This window comes from Carcharodon carcharias, chromosome 27 (genome assembly GCF_017639515.1).
Source record: "Carcharodon carcharias isolate sCarCar2 chromosome 27, sCarCar2.pri, whole genome shotgun sequence".
Taxonomy (NCBI): Eukaryota; Metazoa; Chordata; class Chondrichthyes; order Lamniformes; family Lamnidae; genus Carcharodon; species Carcharodon carcharias.
In genome coordinates, this window is record NC_054493.1 from 10,072,312 (window position 1) to 10,093,119 (window position 20,808).

General features: G+C 46.3%; 1 protein-coding gene across 2 annotated transcripts; it reads left to right on the plus strand.

Annotated features, from left to right (window-relative positions):
- Nucleotides 1-383: 383 nt before the first annotated feature.
- Nucleotides 384-13,597, plus strand: LOC121270229 (zinc finger protein 239-like). Of its 2 annotated transcripts, XR_005941498.1 has the most exons (3): nt 384-445; nt 7,132-8,424; nt 13,455-13,597. XR_005941498.1 is itself a non-coding variant. In XM_041175547.1 (2 exons), exon 2 carries the CDS (start codon nt 7,479-7,481, stop codon nt 8,151-8,153), a length of 675 nt encoding a protein of 224 aa, XP_041031481.1. In that variant the 5' UTR covers nt 384-445; nt 7,132-7,478; the 3' UTR covers nt 8,154-8,444. The 2 variants fall into 2 exon arrangements, 1 of the variants encoding a protein (XP_041031481.1); XM_041175547.1 differs by lacking the exon at nt 13,455-13,597 and having other exon boundaries at nt 7,132-8,444.
- Nucleotides 13,598-20,808: the final 7,211 nt, after the last annotated feature.

Genomic DNA, 20,808 nt, shown 5'->3' on the forward strand with positions numbered 1-20,808 from the left:
TCACAAAGCCCGGTGATTGATGGCAGGTCCGGACCAAAAGGAAGAGGGGGCGGGACTGGAGATCCGAGAGGCAGCAACAGGTCCTCCAACCAATTGGAGTGAATGATGGGCGGGTCTTATTACGGATCTCCCTCATTGGTTGAAACTCAATATCATTTTGAAAGCTGATTTGTCACAAATTCCGGCCGGAAACTGGACTTTTTCATCGCGGTGACAGACCCGGGGGCAGCGGGCTCTCTGGCTGTCATCTTGCGAGTGGGAGTCAGGGCGGATCCGGGAGGTGGGGCTTCATCCCCGGTGACAGGCCCGGGTTACCCGGGCAACCGGCCGCCGCCATCTTGCGCTGAGGGTTTCGATCCGGGTCTTTAGTGAAGGACAATAAGCTGGAGTCAGTTTGAAAACTGTTCAGAGGAAGGTCTGAAATCAGATTTACATCCAGATACCTGTAAGGACAATAAAGTTTACATCAATTATGTGTTTAAATGAAATCAGAATGCTGGAAATACTCAGTTCTGAAGAAGAATCATATTGGATTGGAAATGTTAAATCTGTTTCTCTCTCTTCACAGAAGCTGCCAAACCTGCTGAGTATTTCCAGAACTTTCTGTTTTTATTTCAGATTTTACTTAAATTATGTTTTTCTAAAAAATTGTTGCATGACCAGTTAAGAGTAAAATAATTTCTACCATTTAAATGTACAAACAATTTATTATGTATATTTATTTGTGTAAATGAGACTCGGCTGTTCAGGAACAATGTCAGAAATCACCACAGAAAATACAGTGGAAATCTGAAATTCAGTTGAGATTTCGTAATTTTTTAAAAAATTGATTAATGGGATGTCGGTGCCGCTGGCTGGGCCAGCATTTATTGCTCATCCCTAGTTGCCCTTGAGAAGGTGGTGCTGAGCTGCCTCTTGAACCGCCGCAGTCCATGTGGTGTAGGTACACCCACAGTGCTGTTAGGGAGGGAGTTCTAGGTTTTTGACTCAGCGACAGTGAAGGGACAGCAATATATTTCCAAGTCAGGATTGTGAGTGGCTTGGAGGGGAATTTCCAGGTGATGGTGTTCCCTTCTATCTGTTGTCCTTGTCCTGCTTGATCATAGCAGCCATGAGTTTGGAAGGTGCTGCTGAAGGAGCCTTAGTGAGTTCCTGCAGTGCATCTTGTGCATTATACACACTGCTGCCGTAGTTCATTGCTGGTGGAGAGAGTGAATAAAGCCAGCTGCTTTGACCTGGATGGTGTCAAGCTTCTTGACTGTTGTGGGAGCTGCACTCATCCAGGCAAGTGGGAGGTATTCCATCACACTCCTGACTTGTGTCCAGTAGATGATGGACAGGCTTTGGAGATTGGGGAAGTAACTTACTCACCTTAGGATTCCTAGCCTCTGACCTACTCTTGTAGCCACAGCATTTATATGGATAGTCGAATTTAGTTTCTGTCAATGGTAACCCCCAGAATATTAATTGTGGGGAATTCAGTGATGGTAATGCCATTGAATGTCAAGGCTTGATGGTTCGATTCTCTCCTGTTAGAGATGGTCATTGCCTGGCACTTCTGTGATGCAAATGTTATTTGCCACATGTCAGCCCAAGCCTGGATATTGTCCAGGTCTTGCTGCATTTTGACATGGACTACTTCAGTACCTGAGGAATTGTGAATGGTGCTGAACATTGTGCAATCATCAACAAATATCCCCACCTCTGACCTCATGATGGAAAGATGGTCATTGATGAAGCAACTGAAGATGTTTGGGCCTAGGCCACTATCCTGAAGAACTCCTGCTATGATGGGCCTCCAACAATCTCAGTCATCTTCCTTTGTGCTAGATATTGAAAAACTGAGATTGCTGGATGTTTATGAGGCAAGGATAATAACGGTTAAGGAATCAATGCAGTTTAGATTTAACATACAGATAAAGCATCTGCATCCTGGAGCTCAATGTCTGAGGTTGGACTGATTCTGTTTTTGTTTTGAAGGTGGTGTAGGTTTCCTGTCTGTTCTTTAGATTATCTCCATGCTTGAGCGTAATTTGCTGAAGGTGAGATACAGGGAAGAAAATGGAGAAGAGGATTGGTGCTATGACACAGCCTTGTCTGATCGCAGTCTTCACTGAGATAGGGTCTGTGGTGGCTTCGTTGATGAGGATCACGGCTTTCATGTCATTGTGGAGTAGGTGGAGGATGGTGACAAAATTCTGAGGGTAGCTGAATTTGAGGAGAATACTGCATAAAACTTCATGTTTAACAGTGTAAAAGGCTTTTGTGAGGTTGAAAAAGGGCAAATACAGCGGTTGGTGCTGTTCCTTGGATTTTTCTTGGGTTTGCCGACCAGTAAAGATTATGCCTGCGGTGCCTCTCAATAGGGGAAAACTACACTGTGAATCCGGAAGGAGATTTTTAGCCACTAAGAGGAGGTGATTGAGGAGGATCCTTGTAATGATTTTCCTTGTGGCAGGCATCAGGGAGACTCCCCTGTAATTACCGCAATCAGACTTGTCCCTCTCCTTGAATACAGTCACAGAGATGCCCCGGCGTGCATCCCTCTTCCCAGTGAGGAATACCAGATTGTCCAGCTGTGCCAGGAGCGTAACTCCACCATGTTTCAGAATTTTACCGGGATTCCATCTGCTCCAGATCTTGTTGTTTTTCAGCTGCCAAATGGCTTTTTCACTTTCACTCTGGACCGTGGTAGCACTGAGGCTGAGATGGATGGGATATTAAGGAATGTAGTAGAAGACATTGAAGTCAAAAACAGAGTCTTGGTTGAGGAGTTCTCCATAATGTTCTCTCCAGTGAGTACTGACCACCTCCTTCTCCTTGAAGAGGTTCCCTCCATGCTTGGCTCTTGTGGGGTTGGCCCTTGAGTGTTTGGATCGTAGATGATCTTGACAGCACTGATGAAACCACGCATGTTATTGGTGTCTGTGAGTTGTTAGCTCTCCTGTGCACTTTCTACCCACCATTTGTTTTCTGTTTTGTGGGCTTTAAAACCTTCCCCCGTCGACCATGAGATCCAGGAAAATGTGGATTGTTTTCCATATCTTGGCAGCTTCTTTTTAACGAAGGCAGACCTAGATGATTAAATACATTGTCACCTCTAATATTCCAGCTCAGCCTTTGGCTGAATGAGGAGATGAGTATTTGAGGATGAAGATCTCAAATTCAATACAGAGATCATGGTTTACTGGGCAGCAGTGATCCCCACACTCCCAAAGGCTTCAGAGACTTGGACAACCTAAAGCAGGCACCTCAGAGCATTGGAGAAGTCCCACCAGCAGACTTGGAGAATCACAAGATCCCTCAAATCTGGTAGGAAAAAAGGTGGTCAGCCAGCGGTGTCCTATCCCAAGCCAATGTGCTCAGCATTGAGGTGATAACCATTCAAAATCAGCTCCACTGTGCAGGAGATGTCATTCGTGTGCCTGACATCAGACTCCTGAATCAGCTGCTCTTCTTAGAACTGAGTCACATCAGGAGACTCCCAGGAGAATAAAGGAAACACTTAGGATGGTCCTCAAAACATCCCCAGAGAGACCAAACATCCCCGCAGTCTCATAGGATTGTGACAAATAGGAGGTTTATTTGTAAAGGCACCGATTACATTGAAAGACTTCATCAAGAGTATGCAGGGGCAAGGTTAAGGCATCAGAGAGCACATAACCCACAAGCACCTTCTCTATCCAACCCTTCAATCACCACCTGCCCATATGTGACAGAGTCTGCTGAACACGCCTTGGACATATCTCCAAACCCATTGAACGAGAATGAAAGCAAATCATACGCAATCCTTAGGGACTGCTTAAGAAAGGGAGTCAGGATGAATCAGAGGGGTGGGGCTTCCTTGGTGACTGACCCAGATCACCCAGGCAACCGGCCAGCATCTTGGGAGAGGCATTTTCAGCCGGCAGGGTGCATGCATGACCATCTTGATGAGGAAACAGACAGTGGGCAGAGCTTCAGGGTTCCAGTAACCAGGAGACAAATGATTGACTGATTCATTTTACTCGCATTTTACAGTCACTCTCACTTCACCTCGGGTGTTCAGCTCTTTTGTCCATGTTTGAACCAAGGCTGTAATGAGGTCAGGAACTGAGTGCCCCTGGCGGAACCCAAACTGGGCATCAGTGAGCAAGTTATTTATTGCTAAACAAGTGCCACTTGACTGCACTGTTGATGACCCCTTCCATTACTTTACTGATGATCGAGAGTAGACTGATGGGGCAGTAATTGGCTGGGTTGGATTTGTCCTGCTTTTTGTGTACAGGACATACCTGGGCAATTTTCCACATAGCCGGGTAGATGCCAGTGTTGTAGCTGTACCGGAACAGCTTGGCTAGGGGCGCGGCAAGTTCTGGAGCACAAGTCTTCAGTACTATTGCCGGAATATTATCAGGGCCCATAGCCTTTGCAGTATCCAGTGCTTTCAGCCATTTATTGACATCACGTGGAGTAAATCGAATTGGCTGAAGACTGGTATCTGTGATGCTGGGACGTCCAGAGAAGGCTGAGATGGATCATCCACTCTGCACTTCTGGCTGAAGATTGTAGCAAATGCTTCAGCCTTGTGTTTTGCACTGATGTGCTGGGCTCCTCCATCATTGAGAATGGGGATTTTGTGGAGCCTCCTCCTCCAGTGAGTTGTTTAATTGTCCACCGCCATTCATGACTGGATGTGGCAGGACTGCAGAGCTTAGATCTAATCTATTGGTTGTGGGATCCTTTAGCCCTGTCTATTACTTGCTGTTTATGCTGTTTGGCACGCAAGCAATCCTGTGCTATACCTTCACCAGGCTGACACATCATTTAAAGGTATGCCTGGTGCTGCTCCTGGCATGCCCTCCTGCACTCTTCATTGAACCAGGGTTGATCCCCTGGCTTGATGGTAGAGTGGGGGATATCCTGGGCCATGACTTTACAGGTTGTATTCGAGTACAATTCTGTTGCTGCTGATTGGAACTAAAATACAACATTGCAACTATCATCCCTCATCCCTGGAACCATTCTGGTAGATCCCTGCACCCTCTCAAGGACCTTCTCATCCTTCACAATGTGTGGTGATCACTGGTTTGCACAGACCCAGATGTTCTGTGTTCGTGTCTGTGATGTCATCACACATTGACAATTGCTTAGTGACATCATCCCACTCCCCAGGTATTTCCTCAACTGGGAGATTTTTCTCTGACTCCAGTACTTCTGATATCTTTCCAGCTGCAGGCTCCAGAAGGAGATTATAAAATTGAAAACAGTGAAATTGTTTCAGAGATGAGTATTTTTAACCAGTTGTCTACATATTTGGGCTTAAGTTGTATGCTGTGAGAGGTTCCATGGCTCTGTGGCTGTTCAGCTCCTTTACTGTGGATCTAAATCCATTGCTCTGCCCTCCCTGATCACCTCTCTCCTATTGTTTAAGTTCCTCTGTCTTTAATAATGGGTGCATTTGAGCTACGTTTAGTATTTTACTGTTACTTCTGCCGACTGTGTCTAAATGAGGTTTCCATTGCTGCCCAACCCCCAACCAGGTGCTGCTGGCTTCCCAGCTTTATCTTCCCACAGTTTTATTTAATAGTCAGAAAATGTTTTTCCTGCACTATCGCTCATTTCTCTTCCACTTTTGTGCTTATATTGACCATCAAATTCTGCACCATTTTTATTCCCCATAATTCATCCTGAACGCCCTGAAATGTTAACTCTTTTTCTCTCCCTGCAGATACTACCTGACCTGCTGACTATTTCCAGCATTCCCTCTTTTTATTTTGGATTTCCAACACCTGCAGTATTTTGCTATTATCTTATTGCAAGCGTCGCTCATAGAAGTTGGACCAGTTAAGAGCCAGTTTGTTTCAGGGTAGCCATTGGTTGTAGAAGTTAGTTCCTGGCCTCAAGTAGGTCCTTTTTCATCAAGTCATCAAACCCACTCCCCTGCGCTTCACTAACAAGACCAGCAGCACATATTACCCAGCCCCAGTTACCTGTGGAGAAGATGATGTTTGACCTTCTTGAACCGCTGCAGTCCATGTGGTGAAGCTGCTTTCACAATGATAAGGAGTTACAGGTTATTCACTCAGTGATGATTGAGGAACAGTGATAAATGTCCAAATCAACAACAGCAGTTTGGATTTGTAAAGTGGTTTTCATGTATTTGACCTTTTCAAGGTGTTTCACAGGTGTGTTATAAACCAGGAGCTTTTGTAGTTCAGTGAGCACAGGGGTGATGAGTGAACAAGACTGGTAGGAAAAAAGGTGGTCAGCCAGCGGTGTCCTCTCCCAAGCCAATGTGCTCAGCATTGAGGTGATAACCATTCAAAATCAGCTCCACTGTGCAGGAGATGTCATTCGTGTGCTTGACATCAGACTCCTGAATCAGCTGCTCTTCTTAGAACTGAGTCACATCAGGAGACTCCCAGGAGAATAAAGGAAACACTTAGGATGGTCCTCAAAACATCCCCAGAGAGACCAAACATCCCCGCAGTCTCATAGGATTGTGACAAATAGGAGGTTTATTTGTGAAGGCACCGATTACATTGAAAGACTTCATCAAGAGTATGCAGGGGCAAGGTTAAGGCATCAGAGAGCACATAACCCACAAGCACCTTCTCTATCCAACCCTTCAATCACCACCTACCCATATGTGACAGAGTCTGCTGAACACGCCTTGGACATATCTCTAAACCCATTGAACGAGAATGAAAGCAAATCATACTCAATCCTGAGGGACTGCTTAAGAAAGGGAGTCAGGATGAATCAGAGGGGTGGGGCTTCCTTGGTGACAGACCCAGATCACCCAGGCAACCGGCCAGCATCTTGGGAGAGGCATTTTCAGCCGGCAGGGTGCATGCATGACCATCTTGATGAGGAAACAGACAGTGGGCAGAGCTTCAGGGTTCCAGTAACCAGGAGACAAATGATTGACTGATTCATTTTACTCGGCACACAGGGGTTGGAGTACTGAACCCAGTCAGAGTAGAGAGAGGGAGAAAACTGTGAGTGGAAGAAAGAAATGGTGAGATGGGTTTGGATTTCAGCCAGAGAGGGGGGAAGATTGTGTGGGAAGGGGATTTACAGCATTAACGAAAATTGTTCCATAGGAACTAGAATTGTCTGTTCTGAATTTCTGTCTTCTTCTTACAGTGACTCCATTTTCAAGCATTAGAACTGGAGTATTTACAGACAGGAAACTCCAACCCTTCAAGATTTAACAGAGTCACTCGATTCATCAGGACCTGAATTCCATCGGACTTCGAATGTGGAAAGAGAAAAGTTTGTCTACTCTGCAGGATGATTTCAAACATCAGTGTGACTGGAAAAGTGCTGGTGTGAGTGCCCCAGGGAACTGAATGTGGAAAGAGCTTTAATCAGTTACACAGCCTGAAAAAACATCACATCGTTCACAGCGGGGAGAAACCGTACACGTGTTCTGTGTGTGAACAAAGCTTTACTGATCATCCAACCTGGAGAGACACGTGGATAGCCGCACCATGGAGAAACCGTGGAAATGTGGGGACTGTGGAAAGGGCTTCAGATCCCCATCTGTGCTGGAAATTCATCGACGTAGTCACACCAGGGAGAGACCATTCACCTGCTCCGTATGTGGGAAGGGATTCACTCAGTTATCCAGCTTACATACCCACCAGCGAATTCATACTGGGGAGAAACCATTTAAATGCTCTCACTGCGGAACTGGGTTCAGGCGATCATCTCAACTCACTGCGCACCAGCAAGTTCACACTGGGGAGAGACCGTTCATTTGCTCTGAGTGTGGGAAGGGATTCATTCAGTCATCCCACCTGATGACACACCAGTACACTCACACTGGGGAGAGGCCATTCATCTGCTCTGAGTGTGGGAAGGGATTTGCTCAGTCATTCACACTGATGATACATCAGCGCACTCACACTGGGGAGAAGCCATACACCTGCTCCGAGTGTGGGAAGGGATTCCATGTGTCAAGCACCCTGCGGACCCACCAGCGATTTCACACTGGGGAGAGGCCGTTCACCTGCCCCGAGTGTGGAAAGAGATTCATTTGGTCATCTCATTTGCACAGACACCAACGCACTCACAGTGGGGAGAGGCCATTCACCTGCTCTGAGTGTGGGAAGGGATTTACTCAGTCACACCACCTGCGGAGACACCAGCGAGTTCACGAGTAACTGCAGGGGTTGGATTCTGCTGTTTCTGCTGCTGTTAATCACATCCGGGGCTGAACGTGTGGTTTAATCCTGAGGTGTGTGAGAAATGTGTCCCAGCCGCTCTCTCCCATGGTTCTGACATCCTAGACATAGAACAAAAGGCTTCTTTACAACTATACTTAGAATCAGGAAGAACAACGGTGAATGCTGGAAACGTGCTGTAAAATCGGAGATTGGTGGAAAATTGTGATCTGTTCCTGAGTGAAAGTGAAACAGCAGGTTTAAGTTTCCAGTGAGTATGGTACGAGAATTGAAAATGTGTGACATTCCTGAATCTACCAACGCAATGCAATAGCAACAATAAGTTGCATTTATATAGAACCTTTAACATAGTAAAACATGTCAAGGTGTTTCACAGATGATCAAAACCTTGGTCAAAGAGATAGATTCTAAGAAGTATTTTAAAGAAGTGGAGAGAGAGAGAGGTTTAGAGAGGGAATTCCAGAGCTTGGGACCTCGGGAGCTGAAAGCACGGCCCCCAATGGTGGAGTGATGTAGGTGGGGGAGTGAGGCAGGGTCACAATTGGAGGAGCATAAGGAGCTCAGAGGGTCGTAGGGCTGGAGGAGATTCCAGAGACTGTCTGTCATGGAGAGAGTGGCTGCCTCCATGGAGATTCAAGCACAGCTCTGAAATGGGTCCATGCAGGTCATGACCACAGTCATGCAGGAGATGTCATCTGCCTTAAACAGGATGACAGAGACTGTATCTGACCTTACAACATGTCACTGATCTCCACCAAGCTGGTCTGCAGCAGAGTGGGAGGAATGATGTGCTGCTGGTTCAGGGGAGGGACGATGGAGAAAGGAAACCTGGAACTGGGAACTCCGATCAAAAGCATTCTCAATCCTCATGCACTCCCTCATCCACCCCCAGGCAGTAGCCTACACACTGCCCCCTCTCCCACCAGTTGAATCTGCCCCTGCACAAATACAGGTGGATCAGTCTTTGCCGGGACCCTGAGGGGCTCTGAAACCCAGGGGGTGGAGACCACAAGCCTCTCGGCATTGAGAGCAGGGATGTGAGCAGCCTGTCTCTCCCTCTGCTGAAACCACACAGGATGCACCATGTAGAAGCAATAGGAAGGGTCTGGGCTAGAAATTATAATTTACCAAGGGCGTGCACAGGGGCGTTTTGCAAAATATTAGGTTTCCTTTTTCAATAATGACACAGAAAATGTATTGATTGGAACCATTTCCAGTTCTTGTCCATTCTGACATCCTAAGGGCCAGCTCACCCTCTCACTGGGTTCATGCTGAATGTCAATCTGGGCTGGGAGCCATTGGGTGGATGTGCAATGGGTGGATGAGTGGGTGAAGGAATGTTCAGTGAGCAGGAAGGGGGAGAGGGGGTTGGTGTTGCTGGTGGGAAGTGTTTAACCTGAAACAGCGATCATTCATTGATCACTTTGAAATTATCGACCTGCTTTCCCCATTTTTGTTCTTTTAGTTTTCCAGGATTTATATATTTGTTTTCTTTTTATTAAAACATTCTTGTTGTAACACTGAAATTCAGAGGATTTTAAATCTGTTAAAGTCAATCCCCATCAAGTACACAGGAGGACTCAATTGATCCTAACTTTTTCTGTAATCAATAAACAAAAAGATCTCATAAGATGTCCATATGGTGAATTGTTTTTCTCTGAGACCAGGGATGGTCAAACTATGTCCCAAAGTTCAGATCTGGGCCTTGAGCCTGGGCTATTGGGCCCACATACATGGAGCACCATGTCCTTCGTCCCCGATTTAACCACTCCACCATTGGTGTCTATGTCTTCAGCTGCCTGGACCCTAAGCTCTGGAATTTCCTCCCTAAACCTCTCCACCTTTCTACTTCACTTTCCTCCTTTAAGACACTCATAACCAACCTCTTTGACCAAGGTTTTGGTCATCTTGCCTAATAAGTCCTTCAGCTCATGTGAAACTCCATGGGACAAAGCTCGATATAAACATAAGATGTTGCAGTTGTTGTTGTAGCTCAGTCAGACCCAATCACTTGCTGAGTGAGTGAGGCTATATAAATGTAACTCAGACAGACACAGCTTGTTAGAACAAGCCTGGGGAGAAGGAAGCTCTGAACTAACCACTGGACTTCCTGATCTCCAAAAATGGGAAAAGGTGATTCTGTCCAAACATTCGAAAATACATTCATCAAAGATGGTTTGTTGTTGTGAGCTGCATTATTTGGTAGAATTAGAGTGAAGGAATGGGATTGATCCCTGAGTCACCAGTTTAAGGACAGGAAGAGAGAGAATCTGGAGAGGAGAAAAGAACAAGTAGGAGACTGGACACTGAATCTGGAACAATGAGCAGAGAGGGAGAGGAGTGTGTGGGTCAGAGATTTATAGATATAGTGGAATGAGAGGGAAAATGTTCCATCAATACTAAAATTGTCTATTCTGAATTTCTATCCTGGACTGACAGTGATGATTTTTGTAAACTCAGTTTACAGGATATTAGAGGGGAGGATTTGCAGACGAGAAACTCAAACCTAATATCTCAACAAGATCTTATGGAATCACTGAATTCATGTAAGATCAGCCTCTGATTATTGCAGGAGAAATGTTTGTTTTGTCTTTGGGAAAAGATTTAAATCATCAACGTGACTGGAAAATCATCAGGATACACACACCCGAGTCAGAAGTTCATCTCGAGGTCAAATATAACATCAAATGTCCAAAAAGTCCAGTTTAGTCCTAGTTAGCAGGGAGAGGAATGGAGTTAGTAGCTAGGGACTGAAAACAATGACTTCAGTCTACCCAATGTTTAATTGGAGGAAAATTCTGTACATCCATCACTGGATATCAGACAAACAGTCTGATAATGTAACAAAAGTGGAGAGGTTGAGAGAGTTGGTGGTGAGGTAGAGCTGGGAGCTGGCAGTGTACATGTGAAAACTGATGTCATTATGTGGAGCAGGTTGATGAGAAATAAGAGGAAGCAAAGGTGGATTTTTTGGGGATATAAGAGGTAAATGTGGGAGTGGGAAGAGAAGACATTGCAAGTGATTCTCTGACTCTGATTAGATAAAGAATGGGACCAGGGGAGAACAGCCCTACCCAGCTAGACGACAGTGTAGAGGTGACAGAGCAGCATGATGTGGTTAAACTGTCAAAGGCTGCAGACAGGTCGAGAAGGGAGAGTTTATCTTTGTCACAGTCACATACGATGTCATTTGTGACTTTGATAAGAGCTGGATCAGTACTGAGGCAGGGGCAAAAACCTGATTGGAGGGATTCAAACATGGAGTTCAGAGAATCACGGACACAGATTCGGGAAATGACAAACTATTCTTGGAGTGTGGAGAGGAATGGGAGGGTTGAGATGAGGCAGTAGTTTGCAAGGATGATGGAGTCAAGGGTTTGTGTTTTGAGGAGGGGGTGATGATGGCAGATTTGAAGGAGAGAGGAACAGTACCTGAAGAGAGAGAAAACTTAACAATGTCAGCGAACATGGGAAGTTGGGCAGTCAGCACTTTAGTGAGCATAAGATGGATGGAGCAGGAGCTGGGTCTCAGGGATATGATGAGTCCTGAGAGGGCAGGAGTGGAGCTGGGAGAGAAACTAGAGAAAGGTGTGGATTCAGGGTTCGGCCGATGGGGAGCTTGAGAGACAGTTTGGCCCAGTGTGTTCGTGGAAGGGAGGGAAGCAGCAGAGGCAGCTGATCAGATTGTCTCAATCTTAGTGACAAAGAAGCTCCGTGAGCTCCTTACACTTGTTGTTGGAGATGAGGATGGAGGGGAGAGGGAGAGCCCTTCAAAAGGAGCTAACTTGTGTTGGAGATATTAAAAAGACTCAACACACTGCGTGTTTAACAAAACTGATTTATTTGACTTTTATCCAGAACATTAACTCCTATAACTGGACTGGAGTTCATTAACATCAGCAGAAACAGACCCCAATGACCCTGGTTCAGTCCTAGATGTGATTAACAGCAAAATCCAATTCACTATAGTTACTCATGAATTCGCTGGTGTGTCAGCAGGTGGGATGACTGAATGAATCTCTTCCCACACACACACAGCAGGTAAATGGCCTCTCCCCAGTGTGAACTCGCTGATGTCTCAGTAGGTGGGATGACTGAGTGAACCCCTTTCCACACTCGGAGCAGGTGAACAGCCTCTGCCCAGTGTGAACTCGCTGGTGTGTCAGCAGGTTGGATGACTGAGCGAATCCCTTCGCACATACAGAGCAGATGAACGGTCTCTCCCCAGTGTGAATGCGCCGATGAGTTTCCAGCACAGATGGGTGATTGAATCCCTTCCCACAGTCCCCACATTTCCACAGCTTCTCCCTGTTGTGACTGCATTTATGTTTTGACAGGTCAGATGATCGGCTGAAGCCTTGTCCACACACAGAACACATGTACAGTTTCTCTCCACTGTGAATGGTGGTTTTTCCTGCCATGTTCAAAATACGATGATGATATTCAGGTTCCGATAAATTCGGTGACTCTGTCAGATCCTGATGTGATGTTTGGTTTCCCAACTGCAAATCCTCCCCTTCTAACACCCTGTGAAATTGATTTAAAACAGATAAAAGGGAGTGAGAGAGAACCCACAAAAACAGGTTGTGAAATTGAACTGAATGAATCTGGTCATTTGTGGGGCCGGCTATAGGAAAAAGTGACCATGAAAACTGCCAGGTGGTCGTAAAAGCCCAAATTGTTCACTAATGTCCTTCAGGGAAGGGAACCGACCACCCAGTCTGGGCCTACACAAGACCCTAGCCTTTATGGGAGGATAGAACAAGGGAGAGAAAAAGAGAGGACGGTTGGTGGGAGAAGCAAGGGGTGAAGGAGAGAGATTTTATACTTCTGCAACACAACAAGAACTTTGACAGAACAGCCAAACCTCTCAACCTCCATCACCTAGAAGGACCAAGGTAGCAGGTGAATATGAAAACCATCATCTCCAAGTTCCTCGCCAAGTCACACACTGTCCTGACTTGTCTGACATCCAGTACTGGATGATCAGAAATTTCTTCCACTTAAGTATTGGGAAGACTGAAGCTGTTGTCTTATCAGTCCCCTCTACAAACTCCACTGCCTGGTCACCAACTCCATCCATCTCCCTGGCAACAGTCTGAGGCTGAACCAGACTGTTCACACCCTTGGCAAAATATTTCACATCAAAATGAGCTTTCAAACATATATCCACACCATCACCATTGTCGTATTTTTCCACCTCAGTAACATCGTCCAACTCCACCCTAGTCTCAGCTCATCTACTGCTGAAACCCTCAACCATTGTTTTGTTTTCTCTAGACTTAACTCTCCGAACGCATTCCTGGCCAGCCTCACACAGTCAACCTCCCTGTGATCTTGAGATCGTTCAAAACTCTGCTGTCCATGTACTTACTACTCCAAGTCTTGTTCACTCATCACCCCTGTGCTCACTGAACTACAAAAGCTCCTGGTTTATAACACACCTGTGAAACACCTTGAAAAGGTCAAATACATGAAAACCACTTTACAAATCCAAACTGCTGTTGTTGATTTGGACATTTATCACTGTTCCTCAATCATCACTGAGTGAATAACCTGTAACTCCTTATCACTGTGAGAGCAGCTTCACCACATGGACTGCAGCGGTTCAAGAAGGTCAAACATCATCTTCTCCACAGGTAACTGGGGCTGGGTAATATGTGCTGCTGGTCTTGTTAGTGAAGCGCAGGGGAGTGGGTTTGATGACTTGATGAAAAAGGACCTACTTGAGGCCAGGAACTAACTTCTACAACCAATGGCTACCCTGAAACAAACTGGCTCTTAACTGGTCCAACTTCTATGAGCGACGCTTGCAATAAGATAATAGCAAAATACTGCAGGTGTTGGAAATCCAAAATAAAAAGAGGGAATGCTGGAAATAGTCAGCAGGTCAGGTAGTATCTGCAGGGAGAGAAAGAGAGTTAACATTTCAGGGCGTTCAGGATGAATTATGGGGAATAAAAATGGTGCAGAATTTGATGGTCAACATAAGCACAAAAGTGGAAGAGAAATGAGCGATAGTGCAGGAAAAACATTTTCTGACTATTAAATAAAACTGTGGGAAGATAAAGCTGGGAAGCCAGCCGCACCTGGTTGGGGGTTGGGCAGCAGTGGAAACCTCATTTAGACACAGTCGGCAGAAGTAACAGTAAAATACTAAACATAGCTCAAATGCACCCATTATTAAAGACAGAGGAACTTAAACAATAGGAGAGAGGTGATCAGGGAGGGCAGAGCAATGGATTCAGATCCACAGTAAAGGAGCTGAACAGCCACAGAGCCATGGAACCTCTCACAGCATACAACTTAAGCCCAAATATGTAGACAACTGGTTAAAAATACTCATCTCTGAAACAATTTCACTGTTTTCAATTTTATAATCTCCTTTTGGAGCCTGCAGCTGGAAAGATATCAGAAGTACTGGAGTCAGAGAAAAATCTCCCAGTTGAGGAAATACCTGGGGAGTGGGATGATGTCACTAAGCAATTGTCAATGTGTGATGACATCACAGACACGAACACAGAACATCTGGGTCTGTGCAAACCAGTGATCACCACACATTGTGAAGGATGTGAAGGTCCTTGAGAGGGTGCAGGGATCTACCAGAATGGTTCCAGGGATGAGGGATGATAGTTGCAATGTTGTATTTTAGTTCCAATCAGCAGCAACAGAATTGTACTCGAATACAACCTGTAAAGTCATGGCCCGGGATATCCCCCACTCTACCATCAAGCCAGGGGATCAACCCTGGTTCAATGAAGAGTGCAGGAGGGCATGCCAGGAGCAGCACCAGGCATACCTTTAAATGATGTGTCAGCCTGGTGAAGGTATAGCACAAGATTGCTTGCGTGCCAAACAGCATAAACAGCAAGTAATAGACAGGGCTAAAGGATCCCACAACCAATGGATCAGATCTAAGCTCTGCAGTCCTGCCACATCCAGTCATGAATGGTGGTGGACAATTAAACAACTCACTGGAGGAGGAGGCTCCACAAAATCCCCATTCTCAATGATGGAGGAGCCCAGCACATCAGTGCAAAACACAAGGCTGAAGCATTTGCTACAATCTTCAGCCAGAAGTGCAGAGTGGATGATCCATCTCAGCCTTCTCTGGAAGTCCCAGCATCACAGATACCAGTCTTCAGCCAATTCGATTTACTCCACGTGATGTCAATAAATGGCTGAAAGCACTGGATACTGCAAAGGCTATGGGCCCTGATAATATTCCGGCAATAGTACTGAAGACTTGTGCTCCAGAACTTGCCGCGCCCCTAGCCAAGCTGTTCCGGTACAGCTACAACACTGGCATCTACCCGGCTATGTGGAAAATTGCCCAGGTATGTCCTGTACACAAAAAGCAGGACAAATCCAACCCAGCCAATTACTGCCCCATCAGTCTACTCTCGATCATCAGTAAAGTGATGGAAGGGGTCATCAACAGTGCAGTCAAGTGGCACTTGTTTAGCAATAAATAACTTGCTCACTGATGCCCAGTTTGGGTTCCGCCAGGGGCACTCAGTTCCTGACCTCATTACAGCCTTGGTTCAAACATGGACAAAAGAGCTGAACACCCGAGGTGAAGTGAGAGTGACTGCCCTTGACATCAAGGCAGCATTTGACAGAGTGTGGCATCAAGGAGGCCGGGTAAAACTGGAGTCAATGAGAATCAGGGGGAAAGCTCTCCACTGATTGGAGTCATACCTAGCACAAAGAAAGATGGTAATGGTTGTTGTAGGTCAGTCATCCCAGCTCCGGGACATTACTGCAGGAGTTACTCAGGGTAGAGTCCTCAGCCCAATCATCTTCAGCTGCTTCACCAACAACCTTCCTTCCAACATAAGGTCAGAAGTGGGGATGTTTGCTGATGATGACAAGATGTTCAGCACCATTCGTGACTCCTCAGATATTGAAGCAGTCCATGTCCAAAGTGCAGCAAGACCTGGACAATATCCAGGCTTGGGCTGGCAAGTGGCAAGTAACATTCGCACCACCCAAGTGTCAGGCAATGCCAATCTCCAATAAGAGAGAATCCAACCATTGCCCCTTGATGTTCAATTGCATTACCATCACTGAATCCCCCACTATCAACATCTTCAGGGTTACCATTGACCAGAAACTGAACTGGACCAGCCATATAAATACCTTGGCTACAAGAGCAGGTCAGAGGCAAGGAATAGTGTGATGGGTAACCCACTTCCAGACTCTTCAAAGCCTGTCCACTGTCTACAAGGCACAAGTCAGGAGTGTGATGGAATACTCCCCACTTGCCTGGATGAGTGCAACTCCCATAACACTCAAGAAACTTGACACCATCCAGGACAAAGCAGTCCGCTTGATTGACACTACATCCACAAACATTCACTCCCTCCACCACCGACGCACAGTAGCAGCAGTGTGTATCATCTACAAGATGCACTGCAGGAATTCACCACAGCTCCTTCGACAGCACCTTCCAAACCCATGTCCATATCATCTAGAAAGACAAAAGCAGCAGATAGATGGGAACACCACCAAGAAGTTCCTCTCCAAGGCACTCATCATCCTGACCTGGAAATATATCGCCATTCCTTCACTGTTGCTGGGTCAAAATCCTGGACCTCCTCTTCCTAACAGCACTGTGGGTGTACCTACACCACATGGACTGCAGTGGTCCAAGAAGGCAGCTCACCACCACCTGCTCAAGGGCAGCTAGGGATGAGCAATAAATGCTGGCCCAGCCAGCGAAGCCCACATCCCATGAATGAATAATATAATGTTAGGTTGGAGAAACTGGGGTTGTTCTCCTTGGAACAAAAGAGATTAAGGGGAGATTTGATAGAGGTGTACAAGCTTTTGGTAGGTTTAATAAGGTAAATAAAGAAAAGCTGTCCCCATTGGGTTATCATAAAAGGATTATGGGCCACAGATTTAAGATTTTGGGCAAGATCTACAGGGAGGATGTGAGAAAGAAATTTTTCACAGTAAGTGGTAATCACCTGGAATTTAATTTTTACTCTCAGAGGCCGATAAAATCCAGGTCCTTATGAATTGAATGATGGTGTCAGGTGTTGCTGTGATGTTTGGTTTGTGTACCTTGTCTGCAAACCCTTTTCTAACCCCTTGTAAAAGGAGCTTCCAAAATCCATCCCTGTCGGTCCAGGATAGAAATTCACAATATTCTCTCTTCCTGCTAATAGGGACAGAGATGACCGCGCATGCGTTCTGCTTCCCATTAACCCTTGTTGTCGATGGCAGTCCCTCGATTCGAGGATGATGTCGACTCAGGGTAATGAGTTTCTGCTGTGGGTCTTCATGTGACTGAACAGACCCACAGCTCATTGAATACATGGGGCAGGATGTGCCATGAGGTAGTTGGATTAGAAGAACAGGATTTGCTTCCTTTACTTTCCTTCTCTGACCTTTCTCCGCTTCATCAATAATACAATTAGGACTCAAAGGTTAATGCAGCTTGATGGACAAGTTGTTACCATTCTGAACAATGGTAACAAGCTCCTGTCATTCCAAACATTGCCCCCCTACAAAGATGGCTGCCACGCATGCGCCCTAATACACATTATTCCAATAAAGATGGCAGCCATTAATTGGCACCGATATCTAAGAGCTGCGGTCCCACTCGGCGCAAAGGGGGGAATGGTAACATCTCTTTCGGGTTTGTAACTTCCTTAACATGGTTACGAAGCTTCCCCACCCGATTCATTACTCCCTCCCCTCGCCTCTCACCTTTACCTGTTGTGGATCCAACAAGAAACTTCTCCCAGAGATAAAAACAAAAAACTGCGGATGCTGGAAATCCAAAACAAAAACAGAATTACCTGGAAAAACTCAGCAGGTCTGATCACATCGGCGGAGAAGAAAAGAGTTGACGTTTCGAGTCCTCATGACCCTTCAGCAGAACTGAGTAATATTAGGAGAGGGGTGAAATATAAGCTGGTTTAAGGTTGGGGGGGGGGTGGGGTTGTAGGGACACGCAAGCAGTGATAGGAGCAGATAATCAAAAGATGTCACAGACAAAAGAACAAAGAGGTGTTGAAGGTGGTGATATTATCTAAACGAATGTGAAATATGGCTGTGAAAGTGGGTTTTAGTAATCATCTTGTCAAATACCAGGAGAGAAATGGAAAGCAATCAATGTGAACAAGGCAAAAGAGAGATCCGGAAATCTTGTCGGAGAGAGGAGCAGTACTTCTTCAAGGTAAGCATTGCTTGAAGAGGAGTGGCAGTCAATTAAACACAGAGATAAAAACAAAAAACTGCGGATGCTGGAAATCCAAAACAAAAACAGAATTACCTGGAAAAATTCAGCAGGTCTGGCAGCATCGGCGGAGAAGAAAAGAGTTGACGTTTCGAGTCCTCATGACCCTTCAGCAGAACTGAGTAATATTAGGAGTTCCTATCACCGCTTGCTTGTCCCTTCAACCGCACCCACCCCCCCAACTTCTCTCCCCATCGATGTGACCAGACCTGCTGAGGTTTCCAACAGCAAATAAAAACTAAATAAAAATTTTAAAATTTAATTGATAACATGTCCCTACTCCTAACAGTCACATGAGGGCACATGTTTTTCCCACTGACAAGGGTGGTGCTGTTGTCTGGCGCACTGACCTCTACCTCGCGGAGGCTGAGCGTCAACTCGCAGACACTTCCTCCTACCTCTCCCTGGACCATGACCCCACCACTGAACATCAAGCCATTGTTTCCAGGACTGTCACTGACCTCATCTCCTCTGGAGATCTTCCTCCCACAGCTTCCAACCTGATAGTCGCCCAACCTCGGATGGCCCGCTTCTACCTCCTACCCAAAATCCACAAACAGAACTGTCCCGGTAGACCGATCATTTCAGCTTGCTCCTGCCCCACGGAACTCATTTCTCATTATCTTGACTTCCTTCTCTCTCCCCTTGTCCAGTCCCTTCCCACCTACATCCGTGATTCCTCTGACAACTTACGTCACATCAACAATTTCCAGTTCCCTGGCCCCAAACGCCTCCTCTTCACCATGGACGTCCAATCCCTCTACACCTGCATCCCCCACCAGGATGGTCTGAGGGCCCTTAGCTTCTTCCTCGAACAGAGGCCCGAACAATCCCCATCCACCACTAATCTCCTCCGTCTGGCTGAACTTGTTCTCACACTGAACAATTTCTCCTTCAACTCCTCTCACTTCCTCCAAATAAAAGGTGTGGCTATGGGTACCCGCATGGGCCCCAGCTATGTCTGTTTCTTTATGGGGTATGTAGAACATTCCTTGTTCCAGTCCTACTCCGGCCCCCTTCCACAACTCTTTCTCCGGTACATCGATGATTACTTCGGTGCTGCTTCATGCTCTCGTCGGGACTTGGAAAAATTTATTAATTTTACTTCCAATCTCCACCCCTCCATCATTTTCACGTGGTCCATCTCTGACACTTCCCTTCCCTTCCTTAACCTCTCTGTCTCAATCTCTGGTGATAGACTGTCCACCAATATCCATTACAAACCTACCGACTCCCACAGCTACCTCGACTACAGCTCCTCACACCCCGCTTCCTGTAAGGACTCCATCCCATTCTCTCAGTTCCTTCGCCTCCGTCGCATCTGTTCCGATGATGCTACCTTCAAAAACAGTTCCTCTGACATGTCCTCCTTCTTCCTTAACCGAGGTTTTCCACCCACGGTTGTTGACAGGGCCCTCAACCGTGTCCGGCCCGTCTCCCGCGCATCCGCCCTCACGCCTTCTCCTCCCTCCCAGAAACATGATAGGGTCCCCCTTGCCCTCATTTATCACCCCACCAGCCTCCGCATTCAAAGGATCATCCTCCACCCACTCCAGCATGATGCCACCACCAAACACATCTTCCCTTCACCCCCCCACCCTGTCGGCATTCCGTAGGGATCATTCCCTCCGGGACACCCTGGTCCACTCCTCCATATCCCCTACTCCTCAACCCTCTCCTATGGCACCATCCCATGCCCACGCAAAAGGTGTAACACCTGCCCCTTCACTTCCTCTCTCCTCACCGTCCAAGGGCCCAAACACTCCTTTCAAGTGAAGCAGCATTTCACTTGAATTTCCCCCAACTTAGTCTACTGCATTTGTTGCTCCCAATGTGGTCTTCTCTACATTGGAGAGACCAAACGTAAACTGGGCGACCGCTTTGCAGAACACCTGCGGTCTGTCCGCAAGAATGACCCAAACCTCCCTGTCGCTTGCCATTTTAACACTCCACCTTGCTCTCTCGCCCACATGTCTGTCCTTGGCTTGCTGCATTGTTCTAGTGAAGCCCAACGCAAACTGGAGGAACAACACCTCATCTTCCGACTAGGCACTTTACAGCCTTCAGGACTGAATATTGAATTCAACAACGTTAGGTCTTGAGCTCCCTCCTCCATCCCCACCCCCTTGCTGTTTCTTCCCCCTTCCTTTTGATTTTTTCCAATAATTTATATAGATTTTTCTTTTCCCACCTATTTCCATTATTTTTAAATATTTTTAAATCTTTTATGCTCCCCCCACCCCCACTAGAGCTGTACCTTGAGTGCCCTACCATCCATTCTTAATTAGCACATTCGTTTAGATAATATCACCAACTTTAACACCTATGTGTTCTTTTGTTCTGTTGTCTGCGACATCTTTTGATGATCTGCTTCTATCACTG